Raw genomic sequence first — 23118 nt, 5'->3', positions numbered from 1 at the left:
GCACAGTCATTGGCATAAATAAAGGGGGTCATATACTGCGGTCAAGTGAGCCGTCTTTTGCTTTTGCGTGGTCAAATCAGCCGCTCTTGTTTTTCGAGTGCGCGATTAGTTCCAGGTTTACGGTAATGCATTAAAACAAGCCTGGGACGCTGTTGTAATGATAAACAACTGCCACAGACTCGGATGAAGTGAATGCGGCCACCTAACCGCTGTGCGATAGACTATTTAAAATAATCCCTTCAATAATTACAATATATCATAGGCGTATATTCAATTAGAAAACAATTGCTTGCAATGTAATCACATTGACGTCAAAAAGGTTACTCCCAAAGATTCCAAGGTAAATCAAAAGCTCTGCATAAAGAAAAAACGGAAAACAAAACGGCCATGCTTTCTGTTATGGAACTGTGTGACGGATACGTCGGTGCACCGCACCCGCACATGTTAACTTGTTCCCTCACCGTATTGTTTGTTTAGTTTAATGTTTGTACACGTTTACATTCATGATGCACATACACAATTTCTATTTCACATAATGACACACGACACGACACATAGACTTGCGTACTGATATCATATCCATTCTTTATTATTTGACTTACATGGTTAAACTTTAAGTGCATATGTCGTTCATTGTTTGTTTCTCCAGCCGTCCTCGCTATGAGCAAACAGAGCAGCAGCGACTGGTCCACTCTAAATAAATAAATAGCCGGATGGGGGTGGTGGACCGAACCATGTCGCGGGAGATGTCAGGGGGGGTTTATTGTATTGCAATTTAGTTTCCTTATATTTCCTTATTAATTAAGATTATTGGTTGTTCAGTTTGGTAGTGGTGTTGTGTGTTTATTGTTTATTAGATTAATCAGAATTGTAAGATATTATTTAGTAAAATATTAATGATCAATTAGCCCACGTAGGTTAATGTATCTGGCCAGGGCCTATATATAGTTTTGAGTTCTCATTTGTCTTTGTCTTCCGTTCTGTTCAGGTCTGTTTTTGTCCTGCTGTATTATTTGGACCATTTATGTTATATTTAGTAAATTATGTATTTGCATGGGTAAATAAAACCCTTATTCTTTGGCTGTTTTTGAAATGGGTAAAATAAAACCCTTATTTTGTTTGCCAAAACCACTGTGTCCTCCTTGTCTGGCTGCTTGGTCCCTTACTGTACCAATTAAATAAAATAAATGAATAAAATAGTCACAGCATAAAAAAATAGGACTTTATTATTAATTAAATTCTTTTCAGTGCAAGTGCTCCTGGTCCTTAAGTTGTTCCCTCGTTCCATGACAAAGGCAGGGGGAATTTACCCTTACAATACAAAACACACCATCAGCACCATGGCAGCAGGGCCTAACAAAAATAATAGTTGGTTTCAGGTTGGTTGTCAGTTTGGCCATGGGTAGGTAGGGAATTTATTTTTTATTTTTTTTATTCTTTCCCACGGCGACTATGGATAGGGAATTTCTTTATTTAATTAACCCTTTCACTGCCACACGACAGAAGGTTAGCCCTTTACTATCACACAACCGACGGCGATGCTCCATCATTAGCATCATTAGCTCCGCATCCGCGGAGCTAATGATGCTAATGATGGAGCATCGCCGTCGGTTGTGTGATAGTAAAGGGCTAACCTTCTGTATTGTCACAGTGAAAGGGTTAACCGGCTGTCGTGTGGCAGTGAAAGGGTTAAAATGTTCACAACAACATGGATGCATGTACTCTGCCAGCATGTTTAATATCCATAATACTAAATGTTTGACTAAGATTTCTATGAAACTTTATTCTAAAAAAAAAAAAAAAAAAAAAAAAAATGATTTTTTTTTTTTAATATATAATTTTTTTTTTAAACTCATAAAATATATTGGGTCGCACCTAAATCGGCAGGGTCGGTCGGCAACCTGAAACCAACCATTATTTTTGTTAGGCCTAGTCATTAAAGAGTGCAAAAACAAAACGTGCACCTGTAAATCACGAAGGTGCAACAACAAGGCTCAGAGAGTGGCCCTTCTCCGAGAGGCCACGGCTGACTTCTCCTGTCCCCAGAGTGGCTCCTTTCCAGGTTGACACAGAACTATCATCGTCTGGGAGGACCATCAAAAAGACCCAGTGACTCTCTGAATCAGTCCAACCCCATGGAACCATATAAAACCAGTCCACCCTTTCTGGAACAAAACTGTGTCCACCTTTAGTGAAACAAATTAGTTTCCATCTTTAGTGAATCAAAACAGTTTCCTCCTTCAGTCAGCTGGGCTTGTTGGGAGGCTTCAGGGCAACTTTCCTTGCAGGCTATAAAACACACACACACACACACACACACACACACACACACACACGATCATCATCATCATCATCAGTGGTTTGGTGGTGGGCAGGAAAGGGTTATATGTTGACTAGCTCTTTAACTGTGAGCCACTCCTTGTTACATTACAGGGCTAAATGTCAGCACATTGTCCAAAACCACAGAGAGCCTGATACATCTGAATTCCTGGTATAACGTCAAGGGTGCTTAAATGCCAACCATTGGCCTTGCTGGCCTCTGCAATACAGTTAACCCTTTATTAAGCAGGATATCCTATTAAGATACAAATCTCAAGTCAAAAAGGGCCAAGGCCCAAACAATTTAAATTTTAGTTTAGTTAAGAGAACAAATTAATCCCACACTGGCAGAGGATAATGTACAGTTTACAATGATGAAATAATTTACTAACTAAATTCCATATATACTATTAGGCCATTTAGAGAAGTTAGGACCACTTACAGTACACACCAGTTGTGTCTGCTTCCAAGGAGAATCTATATCAGAAGGCTTCACTGGAGGCATTGGAGGCTTTGGCTTTGAGACCTGTCATAAATGAAAGAAGACAGTGAGATCCCCATTACAGATGTGCAGCATTTCTAAATGTGTGTGTGTGTGTGTGTGTGGATGTGTGTGTGTGTGTGTGTGTGTGTGTGTGTGTGTGTGTGTGTGATTGATTGATTGATTGATTGATTGATTGAAAATTTTATTAACAGATTGCAGATTGGGTACAATACAGTACAGCTCAATACAAACAATTGTTAAGGGGATGCAGACCAGAGAAAGACTTTTGTCTTGTTTACATCAGGGTCCCCCATTTTCAATTCATCATAATTTTGTGTGTGTGTGTGTGTGTGTGTGTGTGTGTGTGTGTGTGTGTGTGTGTGTGTGTGCGTGTGTGTGTGTGTGTGCGCGCATGCACATCAATGGTTTCTCTTACCGGTTTGCTTCCAAGTGTTGGTAAGGGTCTGGATGGAGGTAGTGGTTTAGGCTATCAAAGACAAAATCATCGTTTATTGTCAATAGAATCAAGATAGAACCTTTGTTTACTCTTCAATCACTGATATCAGAAGACCAGTTCACCAAACAACTCAATGTAAACAGCTATATTCTACCCTGTCAATATGACAATCCCAAAAAAACAACGATATCTTTAATGAACCCTTAGTTAAATTCTAAAACAGTTGCATTCATCCTCACCTCAAAAAGGGCTACCTTGATCTGGACAACAGGCGGTGGCCCAGGTGTCCTTACAACCTAAAGGAACATTTGTACAAAAACATGGTTCAGCCAAATAAGAAAAATCATGTAGGCCAAGCACATTATGATGAATTGAAAATGGGGGACCCTGATGTAAACAAGACGAAAGTCTTTCTCTGGTCTGCATCCCCTTAACAATTGTATGTATTGAGCTGTACTGTACTGTACCCATTCTGCAATCTGTTAATAAAGTTTTCAATCAATTCAATCAATCAATCAATCAATCAATCAGAATAGTGGACAAGTTTACCTGTTGTAATTTGGACAACTGAAGCACAGCTGGTACTGTGTTGGGTGGCTGAAGAGAGACAGAGACGGATATGAATCAAACAATGTTTGCTAGTAAGCTTTCACAAAGAGAAAGAGGATTTGCACCAGCATACAGTATGTTGCTCCTCCATCTTTTGTTGGTTTGGTTGATATTTCGACTGAAGGACTGAAGGACCAGTCCAGACAAAGAGAAACAGTGACAGGTGGCCTGGCACTAGAGAGCATTACTAGTAACTAAAAGGTCACTGGCCATGACAACATCCCCTCCAAATTCCTCAGAGACTCAGCAGCAGCCATCACCCCAGTCATCACACACATAATAAACCTCTCCATAAAACAGGGACACGTCCCCAAGGACTTCAAAATTGCGAGAGTAACACCCCTGCACAAAAAGGGCAGCAAATTAGACCCGGGCAACTACCGCCCTGTTTCTATCCTTACATCCATCTCGAAAGTCATGGAAAAAATAGTATACGAACAGATCGAAAAGTACCTCGCGGAAAAAAATCTAATCTACGAATTCCAATCTGGCTTCAGAACATCCCACTCCACTGACACATGCCTTCTCTACTTGAACGACCACATCAAACAAGAGGTGGACGCGGGTAAATACTGCGGCATGGTCATGCTGGACCTACAAAAGGCATTCGACACTGTCAATCACACCATTCTGATTGACAAGCTAAAAGCAATTGGTTTTGATAGTTTATCAGTGAGCTGGATACAATCCTACCTGGAGGGGAGGGAACAGATGGTGGAGGTAAACGGTACCCTATCCCCCCCCCTCACAGTGAGCTGTGGTGTTCCACAAGGAAGCATACTAGGACCGCTACTATTCCTAATTTATGCAAATGACATGTCGTCAGCTTGTGACTGCAACTTGTTCCTGTTTGCGGACGACTCAGCCCTGCTGGTCTCTGACAAGAACAAGTTACAGGTTGAAAAAGCCCTCAGCTCGGAACTAGGCAAAATCTGCATATGGCTCGCCGACAACAAACTATCATTACACATGGGCAAAACAGAGTCCATTCTCTTCGGTTCAAATAACAAACTCAGCAAGACCGACGGCTTCTCGGTTACAGTGGGTGACAATATTATCACAAGGAAAGATGAAATTACCTACCTGGGTTCCATCCTAGAGGCTAATCATTCCTGTGACAAAATGGCATCCAATGTAATAAAAAAAGTCAACCAACGAACGCGATTCTTGTACCGGATCTCCTCTCTGGTAAACAAGAATACCCTGAAGACTCTAGCAGGAGCATTCATTCAAGGGTACTATGACTATGCTTGCACCTCATGGTACCAAAGCACCTCAAAGGCACTAAAAAACAAATTACAAACATCTCAAAACAAGCTAGTCAGACTACTGCTTGACCTGACTCCTAGAACCCACCTCACCCCTGCCCACTTTGACAACCTAGGATGGCTTAGAGTAGACGACAGAGTACAGCAACTTGCAATGGGCCTGGTCTACAAGATACACTACGCGACCAAGGTACCCATGTACATGTCAAAATACTTCCCAAAGGTCAGTGAATACCACGATCACAACACCAGAGGGAGCTCCACAAATCATGTAAAACCCAGATTCGGCTCAAACAAGGGACTAAACACGTTTAGCAATTATGCCACATCAATGTGGAACGCCCTACCTAAAGCTGTAAAGGAATGTGAATCACTACCCACTTTCAAAAACACTCTCAAAAAACACCTACGTGAGACTGCAATTCGAAACTGGCCCCTACAAATGTCCTAACCTAGTTGTACAGTAAATGACCAAGTAAGGCTTTGTCAGTATTCCAATGTACAGTGTAAAATGTGTGTGTGTCCCCTACGCAACCCCCCCCCCCCCCCCCCCCCCCACCTCCAATGTACAGCCCTCACCCACCCACCCAACCCCACCCCACCCACCCAACCTCCTCCAATGTACAGTTTCTATGCCAAATGTATATACACTCTTTTTCTGGACATTTTTGTATCACAAACAGTACTGTATTTGCAAATCTGATATGTCATAAATGTATAGATGTAGCAGTACTGTCTATCTGTATGTCATGTATGTCATATATGTTATGATGAATTGAAAATGGGGGACCCTGATGTAAACAAGACGAAAGTCTTTCTCTGGTCTGCATCCCCTTAACAATTGTATGTATTGAGCTGTACTGTACTGTACCCATTCTGCAATCTGTTAATAAACTTTTCAATCAATCAATCAGATCCCGATAGGATGGTGTATTCCATGTAAGCTGGTGACTGGAGAGACTGACTGGTATTACATCTACAGTGCCACCCATCTCTACCAATGTGCCCTTGAGCAAGGCACCGAAGCCTTGGACCCCACAGAGATGGCCAATAACTGATACAAAGCGACATAGAGCATACAGCCAAGGGATGCAGTATTTTGATTCATAGCGCATTATCGATAGATTGATAGGACGCGTAGCACAGGTCAATTGTGATGACGTATGAATTCACGTTGTCTATTTTATGATTATTGTCTATTTTATAAATGTTTTATGTCTGCACTTTATGCATTGCTTTTATTTTATGCCTGTCTATATTTATGGTAATTGTATGCTAATTGTATGCCTATCTTATTACATTACTGCTGGGAAGCACTTTGGGCTGCAATTCTTTTTTTTCTTTTTTTTTAATCCTCTCTTTCTCCGATTTTTCTCTTTTTCTCCCCATCCCAATTTAGTCGTTATGCCAATTCCCCCCTCCCCTACCTGGTCGTTGTGCGCATGTTCCCCCTACTGGTCGGTACAAGGGAACCCTGAACTCTACCGCATGCTTCCTCCGACACAATGCAGAGACAGCCAGTGGCTCTCTTTTCACCTGGCAGCGAGGACTCTCATTGGTGAAGTGTAACGCGTGGGAGGTCATGCTGCCTTCACCACTTCCTGCCTTTCGCTGAGCAGGCGCCCAGACCTGACCTGTAGGCGTCGCTGTCCACAACGCCAGATTACCACCCACGACTTCTGTAGCTAAGGGGCTACACAACCCTGACTGTATTGAGATATGTTAGATTAAACCACTACTAAAGAATATTAATAGCCAGACAGTACAGTTAGACAAAATGGCGGACACTCAATTGACTGCGCGGGGACAGGGATACAAGTTAAACAAGCATTTTAATGTTAATAGCAAACATACATATTAGTTATTACGGTTCTCCTTTAATAATAGAATGTCAGTGCAACAAAGTCAACGGCGTCGGTAACGAATGGTTCCTAGACTACGGATACTCGACCGGTGGAGCTCTGAAGGGAGTGAGACGAAGCGAGGCGATACAGGGAAAAGCAAGATGGTGGCTGGAGACGGTTGGTTCTCTCTAGAGCTCCTGCTCCGGAGAAACTGTAGACTGGTCGGATAATCCTGTCGTCGCTGGAAGAAGGGGTCTCGTACGGAACCGGTCCTTGTATTCCTAGCGCCCGATGGCAGGGTTAATAGCTATTAATCCAAAAGCCTGTTGGCATAGATGGTAGCTAGTTAGCTTCGTTTGTACGTGAAGCTAACCCGCAGACGGTCTCCAATGAGTAGTTATATCCAAACGTCGCTGGGTTCAACTATACGTCTCTCCACGTTACTTCGCTTACACAATTCACTATACTGTGCCAATAATGGCTCGACAATATTATAGTTGTATCTAAGTAGCCATTAGCTCTCTATAACGATACACTGCTATCGGTCTGTGTACAACTGTACCAGACGTCTTTCACTCTCGCTCTGCTAGTTTTCCTGTTATGCTACTGCTGCTGCCGCACGTCGTCTACCCCACATACTCTATATTAGTTCCCTGTTGGACTCAGCCTGTTCACCTGTACAGAATCAATGCGCTCGCTCTGGGCTTGTCCGGGCATGTCTGAACATGTCTAGAAAACATGTCTAGGGGGCGCGCGCCCTGGCGCCTACAGCGTCAAGAATGGGACACAATAAGGCGAACGAAGAATACTGTTAGGCAAATAGATGACGTAAAGATATATATCTTATATATATAAACAATATATAAGTTATACAAAATAATAAACGCAGACTTTCAGTGTTAATCTGGACCTTCAGAACAACTTCCCTCCCGCTAACTCAGCCAAACGAGTTAGTATGACGATCGGCCCAAGCCGCTGGCAATGCTGACTCCGGGAGTCAAGACCGCAGCCTCTTGCATTGGTGACGAGCGCAATCCCCGCTACGCCACCCGACCGCTTGGGCAGCAATTCTTGTATGAAATGGGCTATACAATGTTTATTATTATTATTATTATTATTATTATTATTATTATTATTATTATTATTATTATTATTATTATTATTATTATTATTATTATCATTATCATTATCATTATCATTATCATTATTATTATTATTATTATTATTATTATTATTATTATTATTATTATTATTATTATTATTATTATTATTATTATTATCATTATCATTAAATATTATTATTATTATTATTATTATTATTATTATTATTATTATTATTATTATTATTATTATTATTATTATTATTATTATTATTATTATTATTATTATTATTATTATCATTATCATTATAATATGAAAGATGCAGAGGTGACATGTGCATAAGGCAATCAACCAACACAGTGGTCTCTGTGTTATTCCTCTCTCCATGTTATTAGGAGTTTGTGAGGATATGGTCTACTCTACAGAGAGTGCAGTGATCCTCGTAGACCAGTGCCTCTTGGACTCTCACCTGTGGGGCCTCTCTGCTGGGGGCTAGCCGCGGAGCTCCAACTCACCTGTGGGGCCTCTCTGCTGGGGGCTAGCCGCGGAGCTCCAACTCACCTGTGGGGCCTCTCTGCTGGGGGCTAGCCGCGGAGCTCCAACTCACCTGTGGGGCCTCTCTGCTGGGGGCTAGCCGCGGAGCTCCAACTCACCTGTGGGGCCTCTCTGCTGGGGGCTAGCCGCGGAGCTCCAACTCACCTGTGGGGCCTCTCTGCTGGGGGCTAGCCGCGGAGCTCCAACTCACCTGTGGGGCCTCTCTGCTGGGGGCTAGCCGCGGAGCTCCAACTCACCTGTGGGGCCTCTCTGCTGGGGGCTAGCCGCGGAGCTCCAACTCACCTGTGGGGCCTCTCTGCTGGGGGCTAGCCGCGGAGCTCCAACTCACCTGTGGGGCCTCTCTGCTGGGGGATAGCCGCGGAGCTCCAACTCACCTGTGGGGCCTCTCTGCTGGGGGCTAGCCGCGGAGCTCCAATGAGTGGCTGGGCAGCACCGAGGCTCAGGGGTTTACAGGCTCTCATTGCTGACGATTCCACAAACTTAGGCTGGCTGATGTGTAGGGGGCCCTTGCGAGGGCTGCCCCGAGCATTGCCTGACTGAAACAGAGGGTTGGCCTGGCCTGAGGTATGGTCAAGATTTCTGCAAATAAACACACACAAAAGTTTAATCATACCACAGTTCTGACAACACATTAATGAGATTACATCCCAGCAAGGGCCAAAATCTCAAGGACGTTGTACTCATAATCTATTAACTATACTAATAAAAACAGCTTGGATCCAAAATGTACTTAATAAGAATAACTTATTAAAACCAACTCTGCCTTTGGCCTCATGCCTCTGCAGTGCAGCAGTGCCTCGATCTCAGTGAAGCATGTATTACCAATTACATTACAATTGGGCCGAGGAAAGAGCTTTTGTTGGATAATTGTGCATGTGGCTCTGGTGTATTTTCAAATGTGAACAATCTAATCAAACGGGGAATAAGGAAAATGGCCGATGACTGGAAGAAAGGAGTGAGGTTCTACTGTACCTCTTTGGATGGTTCCTCTTTCTCCTGCAGCACAGAAAGCCTCCAATAACCAGGATCAGCAGCAGAGTTACAGCTATTGCCGTTGACACACCGATGACAACAGCAAAATTTGTCCCTGCACACACACACACACACACACACACACACACACACACACACACACACACACACACACACACACACACACACACACACACACACACACACACACACACACACACACACACACACACACACACACACACACAGTCTATTTAACAACTTGCAGATACTAATTGAGCCATTACGGGGCCTTTTAACAAATGTAACAAATAACAAACAGATGTGAAGATGCAAATCTTTAATGTTTCATTCTCTTCTTCCACACACACACACACACACACACACACACACACACACACACACACACACACACACACACACTACCCACTTTCAAAAACACTCTCAAAAAACACCTACGGGAGACTGCAATTCGAAACTGGCCCCTGTAAATGTCCTAACACAACCCCCTCCAATGTACAGTAAAAATGACCAAGTATGGTCTTGTCAATATTCCAATGTACAGTGTTGCTTGTACAGTTGTACAGTGTCCCCCACCACCCCTCCTACCCAACCTCCCCCCATCCACCCAACCACCTCCAATGTACAGTACCCCCCCCCCACCTACCCAACCTCCTCCAATGTACAGTTTCTACGTCAAATGTATATACTTCTTTTCTGGACTCTTTTCGTATCACAAACAGTACTGTATTTGCAAATCTGGTATGTCATAAATGTATAGATGTAGCAGTGCTGTCTATCTGTATGTCATATATGTTACGATGAATTGAAAATGGGGGACCCTGATGTAAACAAGACGAAAGTCTTTCTCTGGTCTGCATCCCCTTAACAATTGTATGTATTGAGCTGTACTGTACTGTACCCATTCTGCAATCTGTTAATAAAGTTTTCAATCAATCAATCAATCAATCACACACACACACACACACACAAAAGATGCGACAGGCTGCCTCCTCGTGTACCGGAGGGGACACGTGATGCAAGGCTTCTATCCTCACCACAGCTGACCAGTGGGAGGCATAGTCGAGCAACGTTCAAGACAGGGGAGGGTGGAATTGGAATCACAAAATTGGGATGGGAGAAAAATCGAAAAATAGACTTTTGACTGTTTTGACTGTTTTGAACTACTGAACCCTGCATGGACTCTTCATTTATTAGCACCTTAGATCGTATACCTGCTCAGTGGCCTCGTGGGTAGAGTGTCCGCCCTGAGGCTGGGAGTTCAAGCCCTGGCCGAGTCATACCAAAGACTATTTAAAAATGGTACCCATAGCCTCCCTGCTTGACACTCAGCATCAAGGGTTGGTTTGGGGGGAAGTCCAAGGGGTGTACTTGTACATCAAGCTGCCTCACGCTACGGAAACAGGAGATAGGCTCCTGCCCCATGTGCCGTTACGGCTCGAGAACCATTGGTTCTCAAAGGCAACTTCTTCTTAGATCGTATTTGTATACAAATATTCTATATTATTTATTGATAATATGCTTAATCTATTTACATACCAGGGTAGACTAAGACTCAGTATCGAGTATTGCACATTGTACAGAGTGGACTACATCGGATTGACTTATCTGTATAAGGGGGCTGTACATATGCACATTGGGCGTACACTCTACATCAACAGAATATACATATGTCTCACCTATCCGGCTGACTAGACCCTCACCTTTCTTTTTTTTATTTTTTGATCCACTTTTTCTCCCCATTTTCTATTTGTCTCCCATCCCAATTTCGTGTTTCCAATTCTTCCCTCCCCTGTCTTGAACGTTGCTAGACTATGCCTCCCACTGGTCAGCTGTAGTGAGGATAGAAGCCTTGCATCACGTGTCCCCTCCGGTACACAAGGAGGCAGCCTGTCGCATCTTTTCACCGCAACAGCTCGAACTCTCAGTGGCGAGGAGTAACGCGTGGGAGGCTCACGCTGCCCCCGATACTTCCTGTTTCGCCGTACCGGCGTCACCCAACCGACCTGTAGGAGTCGCTGTCCACAACGTCCAATCCCCACCCACCGGCTTTCCCACCCTCTAACACTGCCAATTGTGTTAGTATGACGGCCGGCCAAGCCGGTAGCAACGCCGAGAGCTGGGCTCGATACCAGCATCTCCTGCGTTAGTGGCGAGCGCCTTGCCCACTGTGCCACTCAGCCGCCTCTCACCTTTCTTTTTTTATCCATATTTTATCTTGTTCTTTATCTTTTATGCTTATATTTGATTTATTCTCATATATTTTTATTGTAATATCTATTACCCTGCCTGTACCTCCCTCCCCCTCCCCTGTGCTGCTATGACCCCTGAATTTCCCCAAGGTGATTAATAAAGATCTCCTCTTATCTTATCTTAAACATGGTGATTCTGACCACGTCCTTCATTGCTCAAAGGGTTAAAATGTCATAGTACATCATGTGTCAACAAGACGGGAAATAGAATTAACTGTAACCAGTGTTACTATATTTGTACAGACGGGGAAATTCAATTACGTCAGTGTCCGCTTATGCTCATCAGAACAGAGCATGGTTGTATGAGGCCATGTGAATGGCTCTTCTGAGTAGTTCTGTTTAGTGAACCACTCAGGACACAGTAGAATACATGTATTGCACGCATATGTGCGAGCATGCATGTTAATAGCGTACACATGTACACACATATAGATATACACAGGCAGGCAGATACAGACAAACAGGCAGAAAGAAACATACACACACAGACACACACTGAATGCACAGTACCTGTGAGCACCTCTGAGAGTTCCACATCACAGAAGGGTGGGGCCCAGCCGGGGTTACAGTGGCACTTTCTCTCGTGGTTACACACCTGTTAGAAGCCGGTTACACACTTGTTAGAAGCCGGTTACACACCTGTTAGAAACCAAACCAGTTACACACCTGTTAGAAACCGGTTACACACTTGTTAGAAACCAGTTACACACTTGTTAGGAGCCGGTTACACACTTGTTAGAAACCAGTTACACACCTGTTAGAAACCGGTTACACACTTGTTAGAAACCGGTTACACACTTGTTAGAAACCAGTTACACACTTGTTAGAAGCCGGTTACACACTTGTTAGAAACCAGTTACACACCTGTTAGAAACCGGTTACACACTTGTTAGAAACCAGTTACACACTTGTTAGAAGCCGGTTACACACTTGTTAGAAACCAGTTACACACCTGTTAGAAACCAGTTACACACCTTCTAGAAACCAGTTACACACCTGTTAGAAACCAGTTAGGGGAGAACGGGGGACGTAGTCACACGGGTAGGTTGTCACATTCATTATATTTCACCACCAGAGGATCCTGTCTCCCATACTTTGGTATTTAAATGTCCAGAATTGTGGTCAAGAGTTCACCTACATTGTCATATTTGGAGTGAAACAGCTGAATTTGAGGTGAGAGGACTTTTTGTGTTTTTCATGTCCATTTGTAAATATTCCGCTCCTCAGTATTTTTCTTCTAGGCTTTTACACAATTGGTTTATAATGAAACAATTATTACCCTTAAAAAGTGTGAAGGGATAGCTATAGTTTAGATTGTTGTTAGCTAGCTAACTAGTTGTTAGATGGCTGTTCGTCACATTTTATTTGGGGTTGGTTGTCACATGTTGTGTAGGCTATTATTGTTAGGCCGATTTATTGTGCTCTTATTTTGTTATATAGGATGGCCTAAATATGTGTTTCCTGTTTATGTTCATTAAGATGCATTAAGTTATGTATTTGTCAACTTGTCAATGCAATTAAACTTTCAACTGTAGTTCTGCCTTCTTGTCTATTCTCAGTCCTTGCCCCACAATGGTGGAATGAACTACCCACCCCAGTTAGGACAGCTGAAACCCGTCCAATCTTTCGCTGTCGACTAAAGACGCACTTCTTCAATCATTATCTGAAATCTAAATCTTGTCTTCTTTTTAAGATTTTCCCATTAAACATTTTAAAACACATGGTGACAACCAACCCCATAGTGTGTGACAATGACAACCATCCCCATGATGGGGTTGGTTGTCACAATGTGTCAGAGTTTCTTTTGATAGGTGATTAACTTTGTTACAATACGTTGGAAATGAATACACATTTCAAGCCAACATCTTAAGCTTCAATTTAATGTAGGAATGACTATTGAAAGATGTTTTGATTATGAGCAATTCACACTAGAGTAAAAAGTGTGACAACGTCCCCCGTTCTCCCCTACACACCTGCTAGAAACCAGTTACACACCTGCTAGAAACCAGTTACACACCTGCTAGAAACCAGTTACACACCTGTTAGAAACCAGTCATAATGAGTGCCTAGTATTGAATCCGGTGCTGCCAACACAGCACCAGTATCACCATCACCATCATCACCACCACCACCACCAAGCACCTGGCTTATAACAGGTTGGATATGTACTCCTCTCGTACAGTCAGCTAACCTGTCATTAAAGAGCTGTAAGGTCTCACCCCACGGCCGTTGCATTTGGCTGAGCAGTCGATCGCTCCATACACCTTGATGTTGTCCTGACAACGCTGATTGTAGCACACCTGGGAGACGGACAAATACACTGTGAGGGGAAACTCCTACACTGTTCACAGGTCTCAGGATATAATAAATAATGGGTAAGTTAAAGGAACACGCCAACATTTGCGGAAATTAGCTTACTGTCTTCTCCAGAGAGAGAGACAAGAAGATAGATACCAGTTTCCTCTCTGTGCGTTCAGTAGAAAGCTATCTGGCTGCATGTTAGCCTAGCTTAGCACAATGAATGGAAGCGGACATGGCCAGTTAGCCTTCAGGAGAGGTGTTAGTTGGGCAATGCCTAGGCTAACCGCCCCGGCCATGTCCGGCATTGAATGGAATGCATGCTCAATTCATTGTGCTAAGCTAGGCTAACGTGCAGCCAGATAGCTTTCTACTGAACACACAGAGGTAACTGGTATCTTCTATCTTCTTGTCTCTCTCTGGAGAAGACAGAATGTTGGCGTGTTCTTTTAACTCCTGTCTTTTAAGACGACAACAGCCATCATACAGTCAGGGTTGCTGTTGCTGATGATTACCATGTTGTGATCACACTTGGTCCCGGTGGGCACCATGCCCAGATCTCCTGGGTACTTGTCTTTGGGGTCCATGGTCACCTCGTTGCATGTCTCCCCGTTCCCCAGCGTGCGGATGTACTTCCTGGATGTGATGGGAAACTCCCAGCCTCCGGAGCAGTACAGCGTTCCGCACTTCATATCCCTGAAACTTCTGCTATTCTTGTCGCTATAGAAACAGGTGTATGTTCCCACGTTGGCATCTACACCGGAGAAAATACAACATGGCAGCATTAGCAGTCTAGATCAAAATTAACATTGTCGGTTCAAACAGGATATCAAAAGCATCCTTTTACCCGGTCCCCAAAGTCTCTTGCAGTGCTGTTTATGTGAAGGGCACCGTCCGTTGTAGCAGTACCCGTTTCCATAGTTACAGGACCGCCCGTTCTGGGTGAAGGCGTCCGTGGGGCAGGAGGCTGAGAAACCAGTGCAGTGTTCTGCCAGATCACAGTCCCCTGCGCTGGGTCTGCACACGCTGCCTGTCTGCCTCAGCTACACAACACAGAGAGCAACACAGAGAAGTCATCTTACACACTGTAGCACAAACACACAACACACACACACACACATGCGCGCACGCGCGCACACGCACACACACACACACACACACACACACACACACACACACACACACACACACACACACACACACACACACACACACACACACACACACACACACACACACACACACACACACACACACACACACACACCACACACACACACACACACACCTTACCACCTCTATCCAAGTAACACAAACTTAAGATCGCAGCCAGTTCATGTAGGCCACCGTCAGCCCAGCGGAGGAGCAGCTAATGGTCCCCACTCGGGATCAAGACGCGTCCATATCTCACGATTAGCGGCTAAACTGTGACGTGTGACGACAGAAAGCGAGTGGATGTGGTGATTAAAGGAAGCCACTATTACTAATACTCAAATCTGGGTGTTTTCTTCTTCTTCTCTTCAATAGAATGTTTAACATGGACTCTCTGTGGCTGAGAGTTCCATAACCCTAGGCAGGCGGAGATTCCCAGTATGATAATATAATATTATTAGTAGATGTGTGTCAATCACACAATGTCAGTGTAATTTCCTGTCAGCTCAATTCCCGTCAGTTATGTCCAAGAGGCTTGTTCCGCTAAACAGCGACCACAATTTGGCACAGATAAAACTGGTGGTGTGTGTGTGTGTGTGTGTGTGTGTGTGTGTGTGTGTGTGTGTGTGTGTGTGTGTGTGTGTGTGTGTGTGTGTGTGTGTGTGTGTGTGTGTGTGTGTGTGTGTGTGTGTGTGTGTGTGTGTGTGTGTGTGTGTGTGTGTGTGTGTGTGTGTGTGTGTGTGTGTGTGTGTGTGTGTGTGTGTGTGTGTGTGTGTGTGTGTGTGTGTGTGTGTGTGTGTGTGTGTGTGTGTGTGTGTGTGTGTGTGTGTGCTGGTGCGTGCGTGCGTGCGTGCGTGCGTGTGTGTGTGTGTTACCTGGCAGTTGTGGCAGCATTCTCCCTGTGCACACTGGGCTCCTGTGTTGAGTTGACATGTGGTAGCGTTGCTAGCAGGAGAGTTCTTACATTCCTATGATAGATAGATAGATAGATTTATAGAAAGATAGATAGACAGATTTATAGATAGATAGATTTAGATAGATAGTAGATAGATAGATAGATAGATAGATAGATAGATAGATAGATAGATAGATAGATAGATAGATAGATAGATAGATAGATAGATAGATAGATAGATAGATAGATAGATAGATAGATAGATAGATAGATAGATAGATAGATAGATAGATAGATAGATAGATAGATAGATAGATAGATAGATAGATTTAGATAGATAGATAGATTTATAGATAAATAGATAAATAGATAGATAGATAGATAGATAGATAGATAGATAGATAGATAGATAGATAGATAGATAGATAGATAGAGAGAGAGAGAGAGAGAGAGAGAGAGAGAGAGAGAGAGAGAGAGAGAGAGAGAGAGAGAGAGAGAGAGAGAGAGAGAGAGAGAGAGAGAGAGAGAGAGAGAGAGAGAGAGAGAGAGAGGCAAATGTGTGTGTGTGTACCTCTACAGTGCCACAGTCACACTCCTCTCCAGGTTCTAGAAAGGCATTCCCACACACTGGCCCCCCGTAGACACGGCTGGTGGAGGGAGTGTCCAGGAGACAGACTGGGTTCACCTCCTCCAGGAACCTACTGAGCTGCTGCTGACTGCAGCTACTGAACCCCTCTGGATACACCATGCTAGAGAGAGAGAGAGAGAGAGAGAGAGAGAGAGAGAGAGAGAGAGAGAGAGAGAGAGAGAGAGAGAGAGAGAGAGAGAGAGAAAGAGAGAGAGAGAGAGAGAGAGAGAGTATAGGCCTACTGGTTTTGATGGACCTGTGCTTACTCAAAATCGTATTTTTTTGTTAAAGAGATATCATGGCATTTCAAGATGTAATATCGTATTCAAAGCTAATGAGAGAAGAAGTAACTTCTTCAAACAATCTGAAATAAAAATAAATAATAATAAAATAAAACGACTAACCTTCATACTGTCTTTTACTATTATGCACTTTGCTACTAAGTAATCTACTGTGGCTATATTACTACCTACTATGCTAATAGTCTATACTACTATGCACTCAAGGGTGTAGCACTCAAGTTCAACACTGTTTGACGAACAATATCACTGACCCTTAGCTGCCAGAGTAGTACCCTTCCTGCTGAACTTTGGATAAAGGCGTCAGCTAAATGACTAAATGTAAATGTAAATGTAATGAATAGCTTGCAGCTATAGCTTGCTTTAAAAAAAATTATTTATGTGGATAACCAAAGTGCTTTTTCATCACACTGTGACAAGGTGAAGAAAAAGAACAGACCAAAATCTTCACGTCACGGTATATCCCTTTCATCTTTGCGCCAGTAGTTTGGGTTTGAGTGCCAAGTGTGAGCTTACCCCACACTCTCGGCCATGATGCAGCCTTTGCCTGAAGAGCTACAGGTGCAGCTGTCAGTGTCATGGGACAGGCCTAGGTTGTGACCCATCTCGTGGGCAATGGTGGAGGCCACTCCTATTGGGTTGGTGCTATGGTCCTAGGTATATAAAGAAAGATATTAAATAGAAAATAGAAAGTTTAATAAAATAAATGTGAAAACCCTATAGATATATTCTATAAAGACAAGACAAGGGTGCCCACCTCGTTCACCGCTCCAGAGTTAGAGGTGCACATGGCGTTGGTGTTTGCCAAGCCAACAGTTGAACCATCGAAGTCCACACCTCTGGATGAAAACAGAACGAGTATTTGTCAGTACAAACAGTCCTATTGGCTACTGAGCAGCTCCACTTTTAATAGCTTTGCTCAACGGCCCCTCAATAGAATGACTGCATTTATCCAAAAAGAAATTGCCTCACATTCACACACCGATGGCGAAGGCAACCATGCTCGGTACTCAATACCTCAAACAATTAGAGTGTCCACATCATATCATTCATTCAAGTGCAGGGTTAGGGAATGGCTAATCGATAACCAGAATTGTCAACACTGAGGTGTCTGTGTGTGTGTGTGTGTGTGTGTGTGTGTGTGTGTGTGTGTGTGTGTGTGTGTGTGTGTGTGTGTGTGTGTGTGTGTGTGTGTGTGTGTGTGTGTGTGTGTGTGTGTGTGTGTGTGTGTGTGTGTGTGTGTGTGTGTGTGTGTGTGTGTGTGTGTGTGTGTGTGTGTGTGTGTGTGTGTGTGTGTGTGTGTGTGTGTGTGTGTGTGTGTGTGTGTGTGTGTGTGTGTGTGTGTGTGTGTGTGTGTGTGCGTGCGTGCGTGCGTGCGTGCGTGCGTGCGTGCGTGCGTGCGTGCGTGCGTGCGTGCGTGCGTGCGTGCGTGCGTGCGTGCGTGCGTGCGTGTGTGTGTATATGGTGCGTTTGTCTGTGACCTTCTGGTTACCTTCTGGTTACAGGCTCTAACCGTTAGGCTGCCTCGCCCGTGAGAATAAACCAACAGGTATATTAAATGGTAAATGGTGCATTTATATAGCGATTTTATCCAAAGCACTTTATAGTTCTGTTCCTCACATTCACCCATTCACACACGCCGATGGCAGAGGCAACCATGCAAGGAGCCAACCTGCACATCGGGAGCAATTAGGGGTTAAGTGTCTTGCTCAAGGACACATCGACACGCTGCCTGAGAGGAGCGGGAATCGAGCCGGGAACCTTCCGACTACCAGACGACCGCTCTACCTCCTGAGCCACTGTCGCCCCTATATTAATATAACACATATTAATCAACAAACTTGACCCCAGATAACGGTGCCTTACGTGATCAGCTGAGCATTGTCATGTCTGGTCTTGGGCAGCAGGCTCTCCTGGCGCCACCTCAGGAAGCGGGTGAGCGTGGCTTCAGGGTTAGCAGCCACCTCTATCTGATCTCTGTACGACCAGATCTCCAGGCCCACCAGCATCACACGGAGGCCCACAGGGCGATACAGCTGAGACAGAGACACCAGACACCGTTGACTTTGAAGTGAAAAGCAGCCGTGACACTAGAACTTGCTCGTTATTCCGATGATGACAGTTCCAATCTCTCTTACAAAGCCATAGGAGCATGGCTCTATTCTGTGATGTAATCGGGAGGAAAACTATTTGGAGTTAAAGGATTTATGTCCTGATGACAACATCAAGAGCATCTCATGTTCTCATACATCGTCGTGTTAACAAATCTTGATTGCAGTTAATTTGAATTACCTCATTCAAGGAATGTTTAGAATTCTTATGTGAATATATACTAAATATATCAACAGAATATTAATCATTTGGCATCTCATTACTGGATCTTGGAAACAAGTTGCAGTGGAACAGTAATATCATGCTTTTACAGTGTTTTAGTCTAAATTACCTGCTCTACCACTACACAGTTTTGTGGTTACAGGAAGCCATAGTGTAGATTTTCCCTTTAGCAACAGAAACCTCCACAGCCAGTTCCAACGGCTGGCATGAATCATAAAGGGGCACACTAACATTATGGGAAATGTGCTTACCATCTTATGCGCTTACCAAGAAGATAGATACCAATTTCTTCTTATGCATTCAGTAGAAAGCTGGCCTAGTTTAGCACAAATTAATGGAAGCGGATAGGGATCAGCTGGCCTTGCTTAAAACTCCAGGAGAGGTGTTTTTGGCCCACAGCTGGGCTAGCTGATCCGTATCCGCTTCCATTCATTAATTCAGTAGAAATTGGTATCTTCTCGTCTGTCTCTGGAGAAGACGGTAAGCTAATTTCCCATAATGTTGGTGTGTTCCTTTAACTAACTGACTAGTCCAGCCTTAACAGAACAGTACCTTATCAACATGGTTTGCTACTTCAAGCATTCTGGCCTCAACAGTGCTTCGAAACTTTGTATACTGGAAAGAAGATATCAGGGAAATTATTTCAATTAGTAATGATCAAACATAAAAGATAATTATTATAGTAAGTGAGTAGTAACAATCATAACAATGACAATATCAACAACGGTAATGAGGACATCACACCTCCTTGTTGTCGACCACCAGGACCATCTCCACTATCCTGGGCTTTCCAGTCTGGGGTTTGGTCTGGGAACCTCTTCTCTGAGTAATGGAAAGAACCATTAGATATTAAGCTGTGAACTCTGTGTGTGTGTGTGTGTGTGTGTGTGTGTGTGTGTGTGTGTGTGTGTGTGTGTGTGTGTGTGTGTGTGTGTGTGTGTGTGTGTGTGTGTGTGTGTGTGTGTGTGTGTGTGTGTGTGTGTGTGTGTGTGTGTGTGTGCGTGCGTGCATGTGTGCACTTGGGTGCTTGCACATGTTCATGTCTGTCACCGTGCATTCTTGTCTATGTGTCAGAGTGCATCAGTGTCTTTGGTTGTTGTTGATGTTGTGTGGCTTTACCAGGGCACTGAGTTGGAACAGCCCAGAGGGGCGGGAGCCGTGGTCGTAGAAGGTGGTAGTGTTTCCATGGGAACAGGAGCTCCTCTTCATCCTCAGGTGCTCGTGTTTGTAAACAGCGTGAGGCCCCACCCCCTCTGCGCCAGAGCGCTCTCTCATGTCGGTGTCAGTGAGAGGTTCAATAAGGTAAACCTGGTCATGCATTCGCACATACCCCCTGCAGTGCAAGAGAGGAACACATCAGGATTAATAAACAGAGAAAGCACCTTGCCACTTGACCTGGGAAGAGATGAAACTATCACCCAAGTATCAAATATAAATGTGCATATTATTGACATTTTGTGATATGTATAGTCTACCGTCTACCGTATGTTCAGCAAGCTCTGGAACAAGCTCCCACTCAACTTGGAATCTGCAAGCACTCTACGGACCTTTAAGGCCATGCTCAAAACTGACCTTTTCGACATAAACAATCCATGAGCTAGTTTTGTAATGTAGTATGACTGGTGTATTTTGTCTGTCTGTTCTCTATCTGCTTGGTTGGCCTGCATGTATTTGTTCTGTTTTCGTATTGTTCCTGTCTTTTTTATTTCTCTTTGGGTGGTGAGCTGGATAACCTAGAGGTGGTGGCTGAGAGGAGGATGAAGAAAAAGCTAGAAGCCATCCTGAAGAACCCCTCTCACCCCCTCTACGAGGAGCTAGCCAGAATGAAGAGCATGTTCAGCCTAAGGCTCATCCCCCCCGACACACCACAAACCGCCTGGGCCGGTCCTTTATACCGGCAGCCATCAGGCTCTACAACAAAGGGCTCGGGCAGCCGGATCTGCTGCCAGAACTATCACTGTCACAACTCAGAACTAGAGACTCACATCACCGTACTGACTATCTTGTATTTTGCACTAGAGACTAATATCACTGGACTCTCATCACTGGACTATCTTGTGTTTGTACTTTTTTATTTTTATTATATATATATATATATATATTGTATTGTATCTATTAGGGATGTTCGATATTGGCGTTTTTACCGATATCCGATATACCGATATTGTCCAACTCTTAATTTCCAATACCGATATCAACCAATACCGATATATGCAGGGTTTCCCCCCCAAAAAACGGAATAATTTCAGGTAATTAACATATCTCTTGTCGTGGAATTAACACAACATTATGCATACTTTTGACAATAAATAAAATAAGAATTTGTTCTTACTTGCTTGCCTGGGTAAATAAAGGTTAAATAAATGTAAAAAAATTAAATAAAATAAAAAGATTTAACCGATACCGATCATTTCCGATATTACATTTTAATGCCAATATCGGTAGGCCGATAATATTGGACATCCCTAGTATCTATACTTTAAGTGTACCTATAGTGTATATAGGACTGTGAAGCTATGTATCCCCCACCCTGTATCCCCCATGCTGCTTTGACACCCGAATTTCCCCAAGGGGATCAATAAAGGATCATCTTATCTTATCTTATCTTATGTCTTGCACTGTGTTGTGAAGCTGTCTGTGAAACTCTGTAGATTGTTGCGTCTGTGTGCGCCCATATCACCAAGACAAATTCAGAATTCTTGTTCAAACAGGGATGTAACTTAAGGATTTAGGGCACAATCTTGGAGCGGAAATTAATGTATAGACTGTTTCAATGGAACTGCATAAGGGAACAGCTTGGACCCAAGTGTATTTCCTGTTGCTGATATCTATCGCTCATGCAGTCCGTTTAGAATATTCATGTTGTCAAGTTGAAACAAACCATCTATTGGTACCGTTTCCGTTAGGCCGCATTCAATGTCTGACCAATTAGATACATTTTACACAAGCCTAGATTGACACATACTACTACTGTAGCTACTAGGGCTAGTGGGCTGCTAGGAAAACACAAGCCTAGCCTAGACATACTAGGCACTAGGGCTAGCAGGCTGTGAGGAGAAACGCCTAGACTGACAGACATACTAGGTACTGGGGCTAGCAAGCTGTGATACATACGCTTGCAGTAGTTCTTAGTTCTATGTATTACTTAATTTCACAATTCTCTTATATGCTTTGATTCTATTGTCACCATCTATGCATATGCTTATTTATTACATGTATTTATTGCTCCAATTCCGCCCACTACAAACATGGGAACTCTCTAACCCCTGTCCCCATCTCCCTATCTCTCTGAGTGGTTGTCTCGTAGTGTTGGCCAAGGTGGTGGATGTCTCAGGGTGATGGCCAAGATTGCAGTGACTGTTCTACCTGTTACGGTCGAACCAAGTGGTCAAAAGTGGCAGTACCCCGGGACAGACAGACACAGGAAACAGATGATAAATGATTGTTAAGGGGATGCAGACCAGAGAAAGACGTTTGTCTTGTTTACATCAGGGTCCCCCATTTCTTTTTCTTTTTTTAGCATTTTTACAGCTTTATTGGTCACGCAGGACTGACAGAGGAGAGGGCGAACGGGAGGAGAGGTGGGGAGGACATGTGACAAATAACGACGGGAGCTGGGATCGAACCCGG

The 23118-nt window shown here is 43.7% G+C and overlaps 1 protein-coding gene and 1 long non-coding RNA gene across 2 annotated transcripts in view; both read right to left on the bottom strand.

The window, feature by feature from the left end:
* Positions 1-2024: 2024 nt before the first annotated feature.
* Positions 2025-23118, bottom strand: part of adam8a (ADAM metallopeptidase domain 8a) — a 24646-nt gene continuing 3552 nt past the window's right edge. The window contains exons 4-22 of the mRNA XM_084321244.1: positions 20608-20758; positions 20233-20310; positions 20041-20103; positions 19021-19190; positions 17912-17993; positions 17671-17807; positions 16799-16976; positions 16208-16300; positions 15028-15223; positions 14696-14934; positions 14102-14182; positions 12393-12477; positions 9610-9724; positions 9012-9216; positions 3810-3857; positions 3500-3556; positions 3240-3290; positions 2762-2845; positions 2025-2289 (exon numbers count right to left, since the gene is read on the bottom strand). Coding sequence (XP_084177370.1) covers positions 2245-2289; positions 2762-2845; positions 3240-3290; positions 3500-3556; positions 3810-3857; positions 9012-9216; positions 9610-9724; positions 12393-12477; positions 14102-14182; positions 14696-14934; positions 15028-15223; positions 16208-16300; positions 16799-16976; positions 17671-17807; positions 17912-17993; positions 19021-19190; positions 20041-20103; positions 20233-20310; positions 20608-20758 — 2158 coding nt within the window. The 3' untranslated portion in view covers positions 2025-2244. The remainder of the gene's footprint in view (positions 2290-2761; positions 2846-3239; positions 3291-3499; positions 3557-3809; positions 3858-9011; positions 9217-9609; positions 9725-12392; positions 12478-14101; positions 14183-14695; positions 14935-15027; positions 15224-16207; positions 16301-16798; positions 16977-17670; positions 17808-17911; positions 17994-19020; positions 19191-20040; positions 20104-20232; positions 20311-20607; positions 20759-23118) is intronic.
* Positions 20767-23118, bottom strand: part of LOC311234028 — a 4461-nt gene continuing 2109 nt past the window's right edge. Inside the window, exon 3 of the long non-coding RNA XR_014620056.1 lies at positions 20767-20821. This is a non-coding gene — a long non-coding RNA (uncharacterized lncRNA). The remainder of the gene's footprint in view (positions 20822-23118) is intronic.

This window comes from Notolepis coatsorum (genome assembly GCF_963971535.1).
Source record: "Notolepis coatsorum genome assembly, chromosome: 9".
Lineage (NCBI taxonomy): Eukaryota > Metazoa > Chordata > Actinopteri > Aulopiformes > Paralepididae > Notolepis > Notolepis coatsorum.
This window is presented reverse-complemented; position numbering and strand designations above follow the sequence as displayed.